The sequence below is a fragment of the Primulina eburnea genome, chromosome 18 (genome assembly GCF_022965805.1).
Source record: "Primulina eburnea isolate SZY01 chromosome 18, ASM2296580v1, whole genome shotgun sequence".
NCBI classification, from domain to species: domain Eukaryota; kingdom Viridiplantae; phylum Streptophyta; class Magnoliopsida; order Lamiales; family Gesneriaceae; genus Primulina; species Primulina eburnea.
The window spans coordinates 24,748,557-24,768,657 of NC_133118.1; the positions used below are offsets into that span (position 1 = coordinate 24,748,557).

General features: G+C 36.4%; 1 protein-coding gene and 1 long non-coding RNA gene across 2 annotated transcripts; both read right to left on the reverse strand.

Annotated features, from left to right (window-relative positions):
• Positions 1-947: 947 nt before the first annotated feature.
• On the reverse strand, positions 948-14,956 carry LOC140820272 (uncharacterized). Its single transcript, XR_012115397.1, has 3 exons — positions 14,774-14,956; positions 14,491-14,649; positions 948-1,006 (listed from the first exon to the last, which is right to left on the reverse strand). It is a non-coding gene; the product is annotated as an uncharacterized lncRNA (long non-coding RNA).
• Positions 14,957-16,238: 1,282 nt separating this feature from the next.
• LOC140820316 (serine/threonine-protein phosphatase PP2A-2 catalytic subunit) lies at positions 16,239-19,475 on the reverse strand. The gene is made up of 6 exons (XM_073180664.1): positions 18,835-19,475; positions 18,024-18,138; positions 17,416-17,524; positions 17,250-17,327; positions 16,791-16,982; positions 16,239-16,700 (listed from the first exon to the last, which is right to left on the reverse strand). Exons 1-6 carry the CDS (start codon positions 19,085-19,087, stop codon positions 16,527-16,529), a joined length of 921 nt encoding a protein of 306 aa, XP_073036765.1. The 5' UTR covers positions 19,088-19,475; the 3' UTR covers positions 16,239-16,526.
• Positions 19,476-20,101: the final 626 nt, after the last annotated feature.

A 20,101-nucleotide genomic window follows, 5' to 3' on the forward strand; every position in this document is an offset into this window, starting at 1 on the left:
TCCGAAATTCCCTTTTCCAAGAATTACCATCTGAACCGATAGAGACCAGGGAACAAAGTTTCGACCATTAAGTTTGAATGCAGTGATGGCGCCGGAAAAGGAATTATCAGAGTGAGGGATAATGGGGGCTGTGAGATAGGTAGGTATAGAGGATTCCGATCCTACCTCTGAGTTATTACCTCCCAATACTCCAGCCATGAGTGCAATAGAATGCATTTTTTTCTCTACTCGATTAAACCGCAAGGCTCTGACAACCATGTAAGTTTAAAAAAATCAATGCAGAACTCTCTGTTATCTTACAACTAGAGTTTACAAGCCTTATATAGAGAAACATATGTAACAAACCTAGATAACATCTCCCTAAATGATATAACCATTTCCTAAATAATAGGAATGATTGTTACAGAGATCTAGACTAAATCTACACCTAGAATTGTAACAAATAAAGAGAAAGACAAGCTAACAATAACTAATATTATATACACCATATTATTACCAAATTACACAAATACATACATTTATTTTTTTGTACACTAACGGTCATAAAAAATAACAAAACGGCTAGTTTTTGCCCTATAAATATGATCTCACAAACATATTCAATCACTCCAACTTTCTCTTCTTCTCTAAAAATTATTCTTCATCAAATTTTTCGAAGAAAAAAAAAGATGGCTTTCTCAAGGTTATTTTTAATTATTTTGGTTATCATACTCACGAGTGTGGGGTCCCGGACGCTAATCAAGTTCTTAATCATCATTGTGACTAATTAATCAATTATAAAACAGGGTCTAAAATTTTTTTTTTTAAAGTGCGGAACGTAGTGAAATCAAGGCATATATATACATATCAGTATATATAAAATACACATCCTGTATTACAAACATTTATTCAAACTAGGGTTTAACAACTACTATCGAGTGTTCAACCCTATCTCTAGTCCAAGTCCGGTGCCACCACACTAATCACGATCTCTCTCTTCATCTCCTGGACCCTGATCCTGTCCCACCTGTTGTCAAGTACACATACAGACAAGACAACAGCCGGATAACTCCGGTGAGAATAAATCCCAGTATAAATCAACGAAACATGCAATCATATAAACAAATATAAAGCATGTAATCAGGTAACAGAATATGTAACAAATCTGAAACATAATCAATATCATGCTGTCGACAATACTCGTAGATCTACAATTCAGACTAGACTAAATCCTAGTATAGGGATCCCGGTTTCCAGATGTGGTATTCCTATATCGAATTCCGTAAAGGATGGAACCATAATCTCTATTACTCGATATAACCAGTGCCCTGGTATTCCTATATCGAATTCCGTAATAGAAGAATTCCAATACCCTTTACTCGATATAACCAAATATGGTGTTCCTATATCGAATTCCGTAATATATTCCATTACTCGATATAACCAAACATCCAGTGTCCTGACCTAACCGTCAAGGACTGTAGCTCTATTGCTAATATCCTATCTTGAGACATCGTGCAATGTGCCGTGGCGATACCACCACTATCCGGCACTTCTGTCACAAGATAACTCGTCTAATACATGTCATCTAAATTCAAGAGAACAAGTACATTAGCCAATTTAATGCAAATATCCATGCAATAAAATAAAGTATGTGATTTAGGGAAACCCAAGTCTAAACCGACTCAAGTCCATCTCCCAATACCACATTGACTTATACCTTTCTTTCGTCGGTTCCTGGCTCAGTCGATATCCTGAACTAACAATCTGTCTGGTACTGACAATATCAATAATCTCATATCAATATACTAGTCAATTCCATAACAATCTGATCAATCTGGATTTAATTCCAAATCCACGGTATAACGGTACAATTTCAGTATCTCCGTCAATACAAAATTCTCATATCACAGTTACAATCCATAACCCATATCCAATACAATCCGTAATCCAATCACAATTCAAATTTGTCTGTTATAAATCAATATACCCTAAAAATTCATAACAATTCCATAATCAGTCTGTTTTCTGATCTGACTTCGATTCTACGATGTCTAACATATCCAGAACATCATATATGAATTATATCAAATTCCTACAACATCATATTTTCAAATGATGATAAAACTAAATGAAACTTACGTCCAGTTGTAGCTGTCGACGAGAGGATCACGGTATTGTATCCGGATTAAAAATCTAATATACGGATAGTGTATAATCACAATTCGAAGCAAAATGGAGATTCGAGCATTCTCTGTATCTTTTCCTCGGTTTCTCGCTGGAAGAATGAAAGGAATACTAACTTTATATATCAACTTGCATAGCTAAAGGACAAGTGTCCACTTAATCCATTAATCGCATTTTAACCCCTGGATTCTTCACTTTTTGCAATTCAGCCCTCAAAACTCTTTTTAATCCCATTTCAATCCTAATTAATTACCAAAAATCATGGAATTTAACTCCTCATTCCAAAATTCGTAAATTAAATAATCTCGGATTAAAATGATATAATCTCGGGCCTTACAATTCTCCCCCTCTGAGACACGATTTCGTCCTCGAAATCTCAAGCAATCATCTCCCAGGCAATCATATCAGAAACTGAAATAGTAAACTCACATCAGTGGAATAACTCTGGGAATTCCTGTCTCATATCAGATTCAGTCTCCCATGTAGCTTCTTCAACGCCATGACGAGTCCATTGAACTTTCACCAACGGAATCATCTTTGTTCTGAGCTGTTTTTCTTTACGATCGATAATCCGGATCGGCTTCTCGACATAACTCAATGTCTCATCCAGCTCAGTCTCGTCTGGCGGAATCACATGAGAATCATCAGGGAGATATTTCCGCAGCATAGATACATGAAAAACATCTTGTATCGCAGATAATGAAGGCGGCAATGCGAGTCGATAGGCACGATCTCCTATCTTTTCAAGAATCTCATAAGGACCAACGTATCGTGGTGACAATTTCCCTTTCTTGCCAAATCTGACAACACCTCTGAAAGGAGAAATCTTTAGGAATACTCGGTCTCCTACCTCAAATACCAACGGTCGTCGTCTGAGGTTGGCATATTTGGCTTGTCGGTCTTGGGCTGCCTTCATTTTCTTCTGAATTAATTTCACTTTCTTAGTCATATCTCTGATCATATCAGGTCCAGTCTCAGGAACTTCAGAGATATCATCCCAATATAATGGGGATCTGCATTTCTTTCCGTACAACGCTTCGAATGGAGCCATCTCAATACTAGTCTGATAGCTATTGTTGTACGAAAATTCACAAAGTGGCAATGCTTCTTGCCAATTAGTGCTAAAATCCAGCACTATAGCTCTCAGCATATCTTCCAATGTCTGGATCGTACGCTCTGACTGTCCGTCAGTCTGTGGATGATATGCGGTACTCAAATGTAACTTCGTACCAAGAGCTTGCTGCAAACTCTGCCAGAAGTGCGAAGTAAACCGAGGATCACGGTCTGAAACAATCGACTTCGGCACTCCGTGCAATCTAATCACTTCTCGGACATAAACATCGGCCATCTGGTCATACCTGTAGGTCATTTTGTATGGAATAAAACAAGCAGATTTGGTCAATCGATCAATCACGACCCAAATCGCATCACAACCTCGTGAGGATCTCGGCAACTGCGTCACAAAATCCATGGAAATGTGATCCCATTTCCATTCAGGAATGGACAAACTCTGTAACAATCCTCCTGGTTTCTTTCTTTCAGCTTTCACCTGTTGGCAATTCAGACACTTGGCTACACATTCAGTCACATCAGATTTCATTTGTTTCCACCAATACTGTGTCTTTAAATCATTATACATTTTCCTGCCACCAGGATGAATGCTAAAACGACTGTTGTGCGCTTCTGTCAGTATTCGCTGTCTCAATTCTGAAACATTTGGCACAACAATACGATTATTCACATACAAGACATTGTCACGAACCTGATATTCCGATTGATGTCCAGTTTTGACCATCGCAATAGAATTCTTTACATTCTGATCAACTTTCTGAGCTTCTTTAATTTTCAAAAGTAGCTCTGGTTCAGCTCGATCAGCACACAATCTCAGAGGCTGACGATCTGTCTTAAATACTAATCCAGACAAACAGCAATCTTCAATCAAATTCGATACACCAATCGTCGATAAGGATAGTGCACATACCTTTCGACTCAGTGCATCAGCTGCTGCATTGGACTTCCCTGGATAATACTTGATTTCATCGAAGTCTTTCAATAAATCCAGCCATCTTCTCTGTCTCATATTCAATTCAGATTGTGAAAACAGATATTTCAAGCTTTTGTGATCAGAATATATTTCAAATTTCTCACCGTAGAGGTAATGTCGCCATATCTTCAATGCAAAGACTATGGCTGCCAATTCAAGATCATGAATTGGGTAACGGGTCTCATGTGGTTTCAATTGTCTCGAGGCATAGGCAATGACATGCCCTCGCTGCATCAGTATACATCCCAGTCCTCTATGAGATGCATCACAATAAACCACAAAATCACCAGTACCTGAAGGAATCGTCAACACAGGCGCACTGGTCAATCTCTTCTTCAGTTCAATAAAACTGGTCTCACAGTCTTCAGACCAATTAAACGGAGCATTCTTCTGAGTCAACTGCGTAATCGGTTTGGCAATACTCGAAAAATCTTTAATAAATCGACGATAATATCCTGCCAAACCCATAAAACTGCGGATTTCCGGCACAGATGTAGGTCTCGGCCAAGAAATCACTGCCTCAACCTTACTGGGATCAACTGATATACCGTCTCCCGATATAATGTGACCCAGAAACACAACCTGTTTCAGCCAAAACTCGCATTTTGACAATTTAGCATACAGTTTCTCTGCCCTCAAAATTCTCAACACCATCCTCAGATGATTAGCATGCTCAATCATATTCTTCGAATAAATCAATATATCATCAATGAATATGATAACAAAATCATCCAAGTATTTCTGAAAGACGCGGTTCATCAATCCCATAAATACCGCCGGGGCATTCGTCAAACCAAATGGCATGACAATAAATTCATAATGTCCATACCTGGTTCTGAATGCTGTCTTTGAGATATCAGAATCCCTGACTCTCAGTTGATGGTATCCAGATCTCAAGTCGATCTTGGAATACACCGATGAACCTTGCAACTGATCAAACAGATCATCAATACGAGGCAATGGATATTTATTCTTTACCGTTGCCTTGTTCAGTTGCCGGTAGTCGATACAAAGTCTCATCGACCCATCTTTCTTCCTCACGAACAGTACTGGAGCACCCCAAGGAGATACACTCGGTCTGATATATCCCTTGGCCAGTAAATCCTCCAACTGTTCTTTCAATTCTTTCAATTCGATCGGTGTCATTCTGTAAGGAGCTCTCGAAATAGGAACGGTTCCTAGCATCAATTCAATGCTGAAGTCTATCTCTCGAATCGGAGGCAATCCAGGAATCTCGTCTGGAAAGACATCAGTAAACTCGCACACCACTGGCAAATCCGCCAATGTTGGGCTCGTTTTCAGTAAGTCAACTGAATATACCAGGAATCCATCCGCTCCCTTCTGCAATAATCGAGTCATATTTATTGCAGATATCAAAGGAATTCTAGCCCTAGAACCCTTACCATAAAATTTCCACTCCTTAGCTATCTCAGGTCTGAATCGAACTATCTTGTGGAAACAATCGACTGTAGCCCGGTACTTGGTCAACATGTCGATACCGACAATACAATCAAAATCAGATAAACCAAGCACAATACAGTCTAACTCAATCGTATGCCCATCGTACTGCAGTATACACGATTTCACAGATTTCACCGATATCAAACCTGTTCCTAACGGAGACGTGACAGATACTACAGTAGCTAAGGACTCAACAGGCAATGAATGCATTAAAGCAAATCGCTCAGACATAAAAGTATGTGATGCACCAGTATCAATCAGTACATAAGCAGGATAACCAGAAATAAAACAGTTACCTGCAACTACATCATCAGGTGCATCTTGTGCCTGCTCCTCGGTCAAAGCAAAAACTCTGGCCTGCTGTCTCGGAGGCTGGCTCGCGATCTGGCCCCCTCCTGGCCTCTGCTGTGACAGAGTAGACGGTGCTGGCTGAAAGGAATGAACAGCAGAAGATCGTCTCCCTGTCTGAGCCGCTGATCCAGACGACTCAGCAGCCTGTGATCCCTGGGCACTCCTCTGGGGACACACTCGGGCAAAGTGTCCCTGCTGTTTACAGATACGACAGCTGCCAACTACTCCTCGGCACTGGTCTGTGGAATGTCTCCCTCCACAAGTACCACAGTATGGTCCTGCATAGCTCTGGCTCTGACCGGTCTGTCTAGAGCCACTCGAACTGGACGAGGTAGTCCCTGATTTCTTGAATTGCTTTCCTCTAGCCTTCAAGAAATCCTTCTTCCCGGTACTACCGCTGCTGCCACCTTCAAATCGAGGAGGTGGTTGTTGTCCCGGTGCTGGAAGCACAAACGAAGCCTCTCTCTGCCTCATCAGGCCTGCCTCAGCTCCCTTGGCTCTGTTTAGGGCATCGGTGAAGTTGTTGGGCCTCCCAGTATTCACCAGAGTAAAAATTTCAGGATTTAGGCCATTTATGAACTGGTCTGCTACGGCCTCATCACTTCCTGCCACATGAGGGGCAAATCGGAGCAGAGTAGAAAACTTAGCCACATAATCCTCAATGTTCAACTGGCCTTGTTTCAGGTTCGCAAACTCGGCTCCCTTGTCCTTCCTATAAGAAACTGGAAAGAACCGTAGATAGAATTCAGTCTTAAACACATTCCAGGTAATGGCCATACCTCTCTGTTCCAATGCCCTTCTAGTCGTGATCCACCAGTGTTTAGCAACGTCATGCAACTGGTGTATTATCAGTTTCGCCCTCTTTTCCTCAGTATACTCCAAAGAGTCAAACAGTGATTCAATATCGTCCAACCAACTTTCACATTCCACGGAGTTCTCCGTTCCTTTCAAAGTCGGTGGATGAAATGACTGAAACCGTTTCAGCAATTTCTCCATTGCTGTAGGTGTCACATCCATGGGAGGATTCGAGGTACTCCCCTGTTCTGGCATTCTCCTCGGAGGCATATCTGATAACCAAAAGGGTTAGCAGTTCCAACAATAATCCTATTTCAAGCCTCCCTGGATCATCTTACAGCTGATCCATTCCAATAATACACAATACCATATCAATAGCAGATAAGTCAGGTAACATGTATTAAAACAGGAATCATGCTAGCAATCTAAAGCAGGAAAGAAAACACATTCTACCCCGCTCACTATCTCCTATCTCAATCTCAAGGATCTATCGCTCTGATACCACCTGTTGTGGGGTCCCGGACGCTAATCAAGTTCTTAATCATCATTGGGACTAATTAATCAATTATAAAACAGGGTCTAAAAATTTTTCTTTTTAAAGTGCGGAACGTAGTGAAATCAAGGCATATATATACATATCAGTATATATAAAATACACATCCTGTATTACAAACATTTATTCAAACTAGGGTTTAACAACTACTATCGAGTGTTCAACCCTATCTCTAGTCCAAGTCCAGTGCCACCACACTAATCACGATCTCTCTCTTCATCTCCTGGACCCTGATCCTGTCCCTCCTGTTGTCAAGTACACATACAGACAAGACAACAGCCGGATAACTCCGGTGAGAATAAATCCCAGTATAAATCAACGAAACATGCAATCATATAAACAAATATAAAGCATGTAATCAGGTAACAGAATATGTAACAAATCTGAAACATAATCAATATCATGCTGTCGACAATACTCGTAGATCTACAATTCAGACTAGACTCAATCCTAGTCTAGGGATCCCGGTTTCCAGATGTGGTATTCCTATATCGAATTCCGTAAAGGATGGAACCATAATCTCTATTACTCGATATAACCAGTGCCCTGGTATTCCTATATCGAATTCCGTAATAGAAGAATTCCAATACCCTTTACTCGATATAACCAAATATGGTGTTCCTATATCGAATTCCGTAATATATTCCATTACTCGATATAACCAAACATCCAGTGTCCTGACCTAACCGTCAAGGACTGTAGCTCTATCGCTAATATCCTATCTTGAGACATCGTGCAATGTGCCGTGGCGATACCACCACTATCCGGCACTTCTGTCACAAGATAACTCGTCTAATACCTGTCATCTAAATTCAAGAGAACAAGTACATTAGCCAATTTAATGCAAATATCCATGCAATAAAATAAAGTATGTGATTTAGGGAAACCCAAGTCTAAACCGACTCAAGTCCATCTCCCAATACCACATTGACTTATACCTTTCTTTCGTCGGTTCCTGGCTCAGTCGATATCCTGAACTCACAATCTGTCTGGTACTGACAATATCAATAATCTCATATCAATATACTAGTCAATTCCATAACAATCTGATCAATCTGGATTTAATTCCAAATCCACGGTATAACGGTACAATTTCAGTATCTCCGTCAATACAAAATTCTCATATCACAGTTACAATCCATAACCCATATCCAATACAATCCGTAATCCAATCACAATTCAAATCTGTCTGGTATAAATCAATATACCCTAAAAATTCATAACAATTCCATAATCAGTCTGTTTTCTGATCTGACTTCGATTCTACGATGTCTAACATATCCAGAACATCATATATGAATTATATCAAATTCCTACAACATCATATTTTCAAATGATGATAAAACTAAATGAAACTTACGTCCAGTTGTAGCTGTCGACGAGAGGATCACGGTATTGTATCCGGATTAAAAATCTAATATACAGATAGTGTATAATCACAATTCGAAGCAAAATGGAGATTCGAGCATTCTCTGTATCTTTTCCTCGGTTTCTCGCTGGAAGAATAAAAGGAATACTAACTTTATATATCAACTTGCATAGCTAAAGGACAAGTGTCCACTTAATCCATTAATCGCATTTTAACCCCTGGATTCTTCACTTTTTGCAATTCAGCCCTCAAAACTCTTTTTAATCCCATTTCAATCCTAATTAATTACCAAAAATCATGGAATTTAACTCCTCATTCCAAAATTCGTAAATTAAATAATCTCGGATTAAAATGATATAATCTCAGGCCTTACAACGAGTCTTGTATTTATTGGAGAATATCCTCCTCGTGTGTTTTCTTTATTTTATGAATGCTTGTACTTGTTGTTTATCCATTACTTTGTATTGCAATATTAGTTAACTAATAAAATGCATCGTAATTTTTTTAGTACCACCATGACAAACTTGGCAAAGCTCGAATTCATTGCTCTTGATATTACAAGGAAAAATTATATGCCGTGGACTCTTGATATAGAAATGCATCTTGAGTCATTAGGTCTAAGCGAGACCATTAAAGAAAATGGTATATCTTTATCACAAGAAAAAGCAAAAGCTATAATATTTTTGCGTCGACATCTTGATGAAGGTTTAAAATGTGAATATCTCATCGAAAAAGATCACATGGCTCTGTGGAAAGGATTAAAAGAAAGATTTGAACATATAAGAGAAGTTATACTTCCGACCGCCCGTGATGAATAAAATATGTTAAGATTCCAAGATTTTAAGAAAGTTAGTGATTACAATTCATCGATGTATCGAATAATCTCGCAGCTAAAATTTTGTGGACATGAGGTTACAAAATTGGAAATGCTTGAAAAAACATTTTCTATGTTTCACACATCAAATATAACTCTACAGCAACAATATAGAGTACGTGGATTTGCGAGATATTCTGAACTCATCGCCTGTCTTATTATGGCGGAAAAGAACAACGAGCTGCTAATGAGAAATCATCAGTCTCGACCACTGGATCAACAGCATTTCCAGAAGTAAATGCTGTAAGTAAAAATGAATTTAAACCTGGAAACCAAAATTAAATTCAAAGACAAGGTTTTGGTCGAGGTCGAGGGCATGGTCGTGGACGTGGACGTGGAATGGTCGTGGTCGTGGTCGAGGCCGTGATTTTGAAAACAATCGAGATAATTATTTTTATAACTCATCTGAAAGGGGCGTCACAAACCACCCACTGAAAAGACATCATGAGAACATGAGTATTAATGAAAATCACTCGAAAAGATTTGAAAGTTCTTGTTTCAGATGCGGCACTCCAGGACATTGGTCTCGAATTTGTCGAGCCCCCGAGCACCTTTGCAAGCTCTATAAAGAATCGATAAAGAGGAAAGAAAAAGAGACCAAATTCACTGAACGCAGTGACCGTTTGAATGATTCAACTCATTTTGATGCTGCTGATTTTCTGAATGATTTTTCTGGAAATGATCAATATGTTGGTGGGATAGAAATGAAAAATATTGATGCTGCAGATTTTCTCAATGATTTCTCTGAAAATGAACAATATAGTGGTAGAATATAAATGTACAATAATTTATGTTTCATGTATTCATATGATAATATTTTATTGTACAATTATGATATGTGTTATATTTACATATGTATTGTCAGTAATTTTTTTTCGTTACATATTTTTGAAGTTCAAATATGGAAAATGCCATGAATAAAGCTAAACAAAGAACTAATCCCATGGAAGTTTGCATACCTGATAGTGGTACAACGCACACTGTTCTTCAAGATAAAAGATATTTCTTGGAACTAAAACCAACAAAAACAATAGTGAATACAATATCAGGTCCTGTAGACTTAATTAAAGGATGCGGTAAAGCAAAATTTTGTTACCTAATGGTATAAATTTTTTTTATCAATGATGCTTTGTATTCACCACAATTAAAAATAAATTTGTTGAGTTTTAATGATATAATCTCATGGGTATGATACTCAAACAATGAATGAAGGGAATGAGAAATATATGTGTCTTATTACATATAAATCAGGAAAGAAATATGTGATTGAAAAACTACCAATGCTCCCTACTGGATTGCATTATATACATATAAGTCACATTGAATCAAACATGGTAGTTGATAATTCTTCAATATTAACCAATTGGCATTATCGATTAGGACATACTGGTTCAACGATGATGCGAAGAATTATAGAAAATACACATGGTCATCCGTTGAAAGATCAGAAGATCTTTCAGAATAATAAGTTTCAATGTAAATCATTTCTTCTTGGAAAACTTATTATAAGACCATCACCAGCCAAAATCCAAACTGAATCACCAATGTTTCTTGAACGTATTCAGGGTGATATTTTGGACCAATCCATCCACCATGTGGACCATTCAGATAATTTATGGTATTGATTGATGCCTCCAGCAGATGGTCACATGTATGTTTATTGTCAACTCGAAATGTTGCATTTGCAAGATTACTTGCTCAAATAATAAAATTGAGGAATCAATTTCCCGATTATACAATCAAGAAAAATAGACTTGATAATGCTGGTGAATTTACTTCCCAGACTTTCAATGATTATTGTATGTCTATGGGAATCATTGTTGAGCATCCCGTTGCTCATGTACATACACATAATGGATTGGTTGAATCATTGATTAAACATCTGCAAATGATTGCTAGACCAATGATTATGAAAACAAAGCTCCTCTATTTCTATATGGGACATGCAATTTTACATGCTGCTGCATTAATTCGCATAAGACCAAGTGCATATCATAAATACTCCCCATCACAGCTTGCATTTGGTAAAGAACCGGACATTTCTCATCTGAGAATTTTTGGATGTATGGTGTATGTGCATATTGCACCATCGCAACGAACGAAAATGGGACCTCAAAGAAAGATTGGAATTTATATCGGTTATGATAGTCCATCAATCATTCGATATCTTGAATCTCAGACAGACGACGTGTTCACAGCACATTTTGCTGATTGTCATTTTAATGAGAAAATCTTCCCAATGTTAGGGGGAGAACAGAAACATACCGAAAAGGAAATTACATGTTATGTATCATCATTGTTACATCTGGATCCAAGAACAAAACAATGTGAAAAAGATATACAACAAATTGTGAACTTGCAAAGAATAGCAAATCAAATACCAGATGTATTTGCAGACACAAAAAGGGTACCTAAATCATATATACATGCTGCAAATGCCCCTACTCGAATTGAAATTCCGAAGAAACAAATTAAAGATACTCATGATGTCATTAAACACCTGAAGCGTGGAAGGCTAGTCGGTTCCAAGGATAAAAATCCTCGAAAAAGAAAATTCATAGAGAAACACGATGATCACAAAATAGAGAATGATGTTCCTGAAGAAACACATGATGATGAAAATGTTCTGTCAGAACCACAAACTAATGAAAATCGTGAAATCTCTATCAATTATATTAATACTGGAAAAATATGGAACCGAAAAGATATAGAAGAAATTGATGATATATTTTCTTATAATGTGGCAATCGACATCATAAATGATAATGAAGATCATGGACCAAAATCTTTTGGTGAATATAAAAATCGGCAGGATTGGATAAAATGAAAAGATGCCATCCTAGGTTGAATTAGATTTGCTAAATAAACGTAATGTCTTTGGACCTATAGTCCTTACACCTGAAGGTGTAAACCTGTTGGATACAAATGGGTTTTTATTCGAAAGCGAAATGAGAAAAATGAAATAGTAAGATATAAAGCTCGACTTGTTGCACAAGGTTTTTCTCAAAGACCTGTAATTGATTATGAAGAAACGTATTCTCCCGTGATGGATGTAATTACGTTTCGGTATTTGATTATCATGGCGGTATCTGAAAATTTAGAAATGCGTCTTACATAGATGTTATTCTGTGAAATTACACAGATCATTATATTGGTTAAAACAATCCGGCCGAATGTGGTATAATCGACTAAGTGAGCACTTGATGAAAAAGAGATATGTAAATAATTCAATATGCCTTTGTGTTTTTATTAAGAAAACAACATCCAGATGCGTAATTATTGTTGTATATGTTGATGATTTAAATATTATTGGAACAAATAAGGAAATTCAAGAAGTTGTGTCATACTTGAAGGAAGAATTTGAAATGAAGGATCTTAGAAAAACAAAGTATTGTCTGGGCTTACAAATTGAACAAAAAGAATGTGGAATATTTGTTCACCAGACAAATTATACAGAAAAGATCCTTAAACGTTTTAATATGGATAAATCAAATCATTTTAAGTACTCTAATGGTTGTTAGATTATTAAACATTATTAAAGTATCCATTCCGTCCATGTGAAGATGATGAAGATATTCTTGGTTCAGAAGTACCATATCTAAGTGCTATCGGTGCCCTTATGTATCTTACAAATTGTACAAGGCCTGATATATCTTTTGTCGTAAATTTATTGGCAAGATTTAGCACATATCCAACAAAAAGACACTGGAACGGAATTAAACATATATTCTGTTATCTACGAGGAACAACAGACTTGGGACTTTTATATTCAAAAGATGCTAATCCAAGCATAATTGGGTATGCCGATGCTGGATACTTATCTGATCCACACAAGGCAACGTTCCCAAACTGATATGTATTTACTCGTGGAGGCATTACAATTTCTTGACGTTCACAGAAACAAACGCTCGTAACAACTTCATCAAATCATGCCGAGATTATTGTATTAACTGTGGTTAAAATCAATGACCCAACATATCCAAATCTCATGCGGATTATCATTCGACAAGAAGCCTGCAATACTATATGAAGATAATGCTGCATGTGTTGCTCAAATGAAATAAGGATACATAAAAAACGACAGAACTAAACATATTCCTCCTAAGTTCTTCGCATTCACCAAGGAGCTTGAGAATAATAAATATATTGATGTTCGTCACATTCAATCAAGTAAAAACTCATCAAATCTCTTCACAAAGGTACTTTCTACGACAATATTCAGAAAGCACATATATAATATTGAGATGTGCAATCTACGAAATTTATGAAGAATTGTTCATGTCAACATGAGAGGAGAGTTTATGTGACTGCACTCGTTTTCCCTTACTATGGTTTTTATCCCAATACGTTTTTCCTAGTTTTAACGAGACAGTATAAAAACACGTAATGAAGACAATCATTGTATTATGATCATCATCACAAAGGAGAGTGTTGAAAATGTGAAAAATATTTGTGTTGAAAATTATAATGTTGAATGTTGAAAATTAGGTGTTGAATATTGAAAATTAGTGTGTGATTATGTATGTAATGATGAATTTATTTTTAGATTATTTGTAAAGAAATTCTATAAATAGACTCACCATTTGTGAAGAAATTCACAATTGAGAAGGGAGAAAAATTTTATAAAGTGTGTAGTTTGGTAAATTTTGAGAGTTTGAGATTTTTACTTTTTGTCATAAATTTTTACTTTTTCATAATAATCTCGAATATATCCATCAGAAGAAAAAAATTATCATACCTGCATTGTAACAAACTTTTTTTTTTAATAAAAAAAACCTATAGTCTACAAAAACAAAGCTCAAATGAGCTCAAATATACAAAACGAAGCTCAAATATGCACACAATTAAACTTAAAATAACCTAAAAATTTACATTACCTCGGAAAAGAGAAATGACACTTAATCGAGGAGAATGCCTTCGTCTTCAGTAACATGTCGTCGATCCAAGACTTTCTCCTACACAGGTCGTTGATCGGATATTTTCTCATGTTCTTCTCTCTAATTTGTCGTTCACAAATCCAAAACGAAGCTCCCGATCTGATTTTTTTTAATCAATGAGATTAAATTATTTAATGGTAAGATAATGAATTTAATTATTCATTAGACAGATTTAGAAGTTTGCTTAGCCTATCTAGGAACGGCCGTCGGAAGTTTGTCTCACCGATTTTGAAGAAAAACTTGTTGTTGGAAGGAGAAATTCCTTGATGCTTTAGAAAGATGAAGCCCTCAATTGGAAAAGAGAGATATCTCCAAAATGTCTGAATGATCCCGTCGGTGGACGAAAGTCACCGCCGAAGTGAAGAGCTTGCCTGAAGAATCGATGGAGGGAGAAAAACTTTGATGGTCACGGGTGGCACGAAAAAACGGAAAGAGTTCTTAATTAATTAAAATTTTAATGCAAAAAAAATTAGAAAAAATCTTAATGAACAATTTAATTGCAATGGAGAGTTAGAATTAAAAAAAAAAATTGACAGTAGGATGTCCTTGATATGAAAATCTGCTCAGAGGACTAATTAAAATCATGATAGTATGCCCCAAGATTTTAGGGTTAAAGGCAAAAACTTATGTGAGATGGATCTCTTATTTTGGGTCATTCATGAAAAAGTATTACATTTTATGTTAAGAGTATTATTTTTTATTGTGAATATCAGTAAGGTGGACTCATCTCATAGATAAAGATTCGTGAAATTGTCTCACAAATACATACTTTTTGGTTAATTTACCCTTGGTTAAACAATGAAACATAATTTTTTTATAAATTGATCAATCATATTTGTTTAATTTATGTTTTCTTTAAAAAAAATTCTAAAATAATCATCATAATCAAATAAAATGAAGACAAAAAAGAATTTAAAAATTATGAATAGTATGTCGAATATTAACCGAATATTTTTATCCAATGAATTTATTTCTTACAAAATAACTTCAAATATCTGCTACAACAAAAAATTATGAGTGAGTCTCATGTGAGACCGTCTTACAAATCCTAATATGTGAAACGAATCAACCCTACCCATATTCACAATCTGCTACAACAAAAAAATTATGAGTGAGTCTCATGTGAGACCGTCTCACAGATCTTAATATATGAGACGAATCAACCCTACTCATATTCACAATAAAAAATAGTACTCTTAACATAAAAAATAATAATTTTTCCTCGATGACCCAAATAAAAAATAATCTCACAAATACGACCTGTGAAACCGTTTCTCATACAAGTTTTTGCCAAAAATTATAAGCTAGAATATTGATCAAATATTTTTCATCAATCCCGAGTCCACTAACCATCAAATTTTGAAAAACTCATACTCGTACTTAAACATATACTCAATCCGAATCATACCCAAAATTTAATAGATAACATATATCTCTATTTTTTAAACAATGCATTTATAACAAAAATTAAACAAAAAATTCAATTAAAATACCCAGACCAAAAAGATCAGAACCCTTTACATCTGATCCGTAGTCATTCCTAATGAAAATAAATAATTGTCAAACCAATAAGAATGAAATAAGTCAAGCAAACTAATTAGTGCAATCAGTTCTATGATAACCCAAAGAAGGCAAGCCCAAGGGCACAGCACAGTACAGTTCAATGAAATTATGATCAGTTGTCAGGATAAAATTGGAAACTACTTCCCCCATCCTTTATAAATTACACAAACACACAATATTATCAAGTCATTTTTTGCATCTATTTTTCTGGGGGGGTGGGGAAGAAAGAAATATACAACCCAAAAAATCCCCTGCCGCCATTACTTCGATCTATGGAGTACTTATGTGAACTCCCAACAGAAGAATGATGAAGAAAATCACTCCCCGACAAACAATTACTAGTCTCTTAACACACATCAACATTGGCAGAACTGCAAATGAGTATCACAAACGGCTGAAAAGAGGTCTCGGGTTCACAAAAAATAATCTGGAGTTTTGCGAGTCATATCAGGTTCAATCTGCCGAGGAGCTGGGTCGAACTGGAGGAAATTCTGATCCATGTTCTCCCCAATTTCGAGTATGGCAGCCATATTTCCACAACGATAACAATAATTTGGAGCGCTAAAGACTGTTACTACGTTCTTGTCCTACAATTACATGAAAGGGATAAATGAGTGATGATACTGTTGTTAGAAATGAAGGTTGATGCGATTGTGTGATTCAGATTATTAGCATACCTGGCACCAATTGAAGCCCTCCATGACAAGCTGGTGAGCTCTTGAAATTAGGGAGAGGCCATTGGTGTGGTTGAATTGAGCCGCGATATCTTGACCAAAAGTGTATCCAGCGCCACGCGGCGATATGCCCCAACCACATCGGTCATCCGGATCAGACCATAAGAGATCGCACATCGGTCCTTCGTGAGGAACCTACAAGCCAATCAACAAGCATGTAGATCAAGAACATGTTTTGGAAAATGACTCACAACACACAGGAGCATAAAGATGTCAAAGAGGCAATCTCTTAGCTTGGAACAAAAATAGCAGTATAGCTCAGGAGAAGGGACAGTGACCCGCAAAATATCAACTCCAAACCAAATCGCCTCGTACAACCAAGGACAAAATATACTAAAAACAGGATATACTATACATTACCAAAACGATAACAAAGCGAGCGAAAATAAAAATTCCCCGTACCTCCTGTATACGGTCCAAAGCTCGGATATTGTCTAGTGTATCGAGAGATGGTGAAAGACCTCCATGCAAACAAAATATCTAGAAGGAAGCATTGCAAGACGTCAGACATAAAGTTATTCCATTGACAAAATCAAAACGGAGAAGTGTGGCAACTTATAATCCACACCTGACTCTCAATTAGTGCAGTCAAGGGTAGATAATCAAAAAGATCCGTGAAATACTTCCAGACGTTGGCATTGCCATACTTTCTCAAGCATTCATCATAGAAACCATATCTAGCAAAGAAAAAAAGGTGAATTAGTAAAACTGGAAATTATCAAATTAAGAAGAATATAGTCTTCAAAATTTGGAAATGCTCAAGAACATATCTAACTTTAATTTTCCATCTAAAAACATTCAGTGAGCAGATCTGATATCAAGGAAAAAGTTCATTCCATGTAAAGATATGATCTCTAAAATAGTAATGATGCCCATTTCCTCAGTCAATTTTGGGTTATAGTGTAAATTGCGCGTCTTTTCATTACGTTTATGCATTTATACCAATTTAACCATTAACTTATTTTGCTAACCATACAGATAGTATTTGGCAGTCTTTTAAAAATACAGAAAGGATGAACAATGTGCTTCATACAGCACTAGTGTGTCAGTAACAACATATTTTATCCAGTAGAAACAAAAGCCAATGCAGCAAACTGGTTAGCAGATGAGGATAATTTATGCCACTTCAAATGATATCTATCAGTAAGAGCATATGGAAGAAAGTAGAGGTCTTACACTTGAGTGATTTGTCGACTTTCATGATTCCCTCTAAGAATAGTAATTCTATCTCTATAACGAACTTTTAAAGCAACTAAAAGTGTAACGGTCTCCACTGAGTAGTACCCACGGTCTGCATTACACAAAATGTATTATTAGAGAACTGCTAAGATGCCCTTTCTGACAGGCCAGTAAATAATAGAACTCTATTATCTAAAGAAACCATAAATATTGCTCATCACCAAGGATCATTCAGATGCAAGAGTACCACAAGGATACACAAGATAAAATTCATTATTAGTGAAGCATGATTCAATAATTGGGACCAAACTCAAACACCTAACAAAGGAAATGTTGGAAGGATAGGTGTTAAAAGCTTCCCTCAATATGAAAGAAAACACAAGTGCGAAAACTCCAAAATTATAGTCATTCCTGTAAGCAATGTAAAATTCCATAAAATGTGATAAGGAATCAGCTCTAATTCACACCTCGTTGATTATTCTTCCAGGATATGTATATCTCTGGAACAATCTAGGCATCACAATTTAATGCTCATAATTCAATTCACTTCCCACAAGCAAATACATCGATTATCCAATTTATTTTTCTAGCCTAGACTAGAAACATCTATAAAGTAAAAAATTACTTACCTTCCCAAAATACCAACGATGGACACTTAAAGCAAGAAGAAAACCCATCTACGATTTATCCAAGTTTCAAAAATTAGCTAAAACTTCCTACAGATCCAGTTCATATGCATCACACAAATAACACAAACCAAGATAAGCTTCTCTTCCATAAAATTACCCAAAATCCATGTAAAGCTCACCAACATAGTCTCCCATAAAGAGGTAATTAGTATCGGGAGCGTTTCCACCTATTCGAAAAAGCTCGATCAGATCGTAAAACTGTCCGTGAATATCACCGCACACTGTCACGGGGCATTTCACCGGCTGCACATTCCATTCCTCCACTAAAATTGCTCGCGCTTGCTCGCACAGAGACCTCACATCCACCTCCGACAGCGGCTTGCACTCCATCAACTGATCTATTTGCCTATCCAAATCCCCATGACCAGGCATTTTTTGTATAATTATTATAAAAAAAAATATACAACCCCCCCCTTTCCGTTGTTCAAATTTTAAACCCTTAGATCTGAGAATTGAGTTTGAACCCAAATTCAAATTTACGAAAATATAAACACAAAAAAAGGAACACCAGATCACCGCAGATCTAGATTTGTGACAAAATTTGGCGTAAACTTCATCATCGGGTCTCGGTGATCGAGATTCGTCTCTACCACGGGAGAATCAATGCTCCATAATCTACAGAATTGTGGATGGTTTTCGAGGAGATTTTCCGCCGATATCACGTGTGGTAAATCTTTGGCGGAGGGAAGACCATGAAAAAGAAGAAATGGTAAAATGCCAAATGAAACTCAAATTGAGATGCAAAAGAAGACAAAGTTGGATTTCTCTAGCTATTTTACTTCACTCAGTGTGTGTGTTGTGTGTGTATTTAAGTTTGGGGAAAAAAATTGAGTCATTAAGTTGGACAAATTTGGGGTATAATATTTGTTGTGATCGAATGATCAAGAAGGAAAAAATTTTTGTGCGACGATCTCACGTGTCGTATTTTGTGTGACGAATCTTTTATTTGGATCATCTATGAAAAAATATTACTTTTTATATTGAGAATATTACTTTTATCGTGATTATTATTTGGATCGTCCATGAAAAATAATTATTTTTTATTATGAATATTGACAGGATTGACCGTCTCATCACTAAAAACTCGTGAGACCATATCATAAGAAACATATTCAATCAAAAAATCTGGTTTGAATTTGGTTGATATATTGTTTTTACTTATTTGAATGACTTACAAAACATTTATTTTATATTATTAATTAAGATTTGAAGATGTTTGAGTTAAACTTTATAGATATAACATTAGCACACAACACTAACACATCAATAGAGCTGTTAAAATAAATTGGGCACATCTCGACCCCACTTGATGAATTGTGGGTTGTAACGAGTTGTACTATAACAAACTTCATTTAATATTTAAAATATGTGGAAAATAAAAATTTT

Bases quoted from the DNA above. Each gene is read 5' to 3' on its own strand.
- LOC140820316 (XM_073180664.1), bottom strand. From the start codon at position 19,087: ATGCCTGGTCATGGGGATTTGGATAGGCAAATAGATCAGTTGATGGAG. The intron at 16,983-17,249 runs GTACGGGGAATT...ATTGGCTTGTAG, and splicing joins CTTTGGACCGTATACAGGAG to GTTCCTCACGAAGGACCGAT. The intron at 16,701-16,790 runs GTATGCTAATAA...ATGTAATTGTAG, and splicing joins AGGGCTTCAATTGGTGCCAG to GACAAGAACGTAGTAACAGT.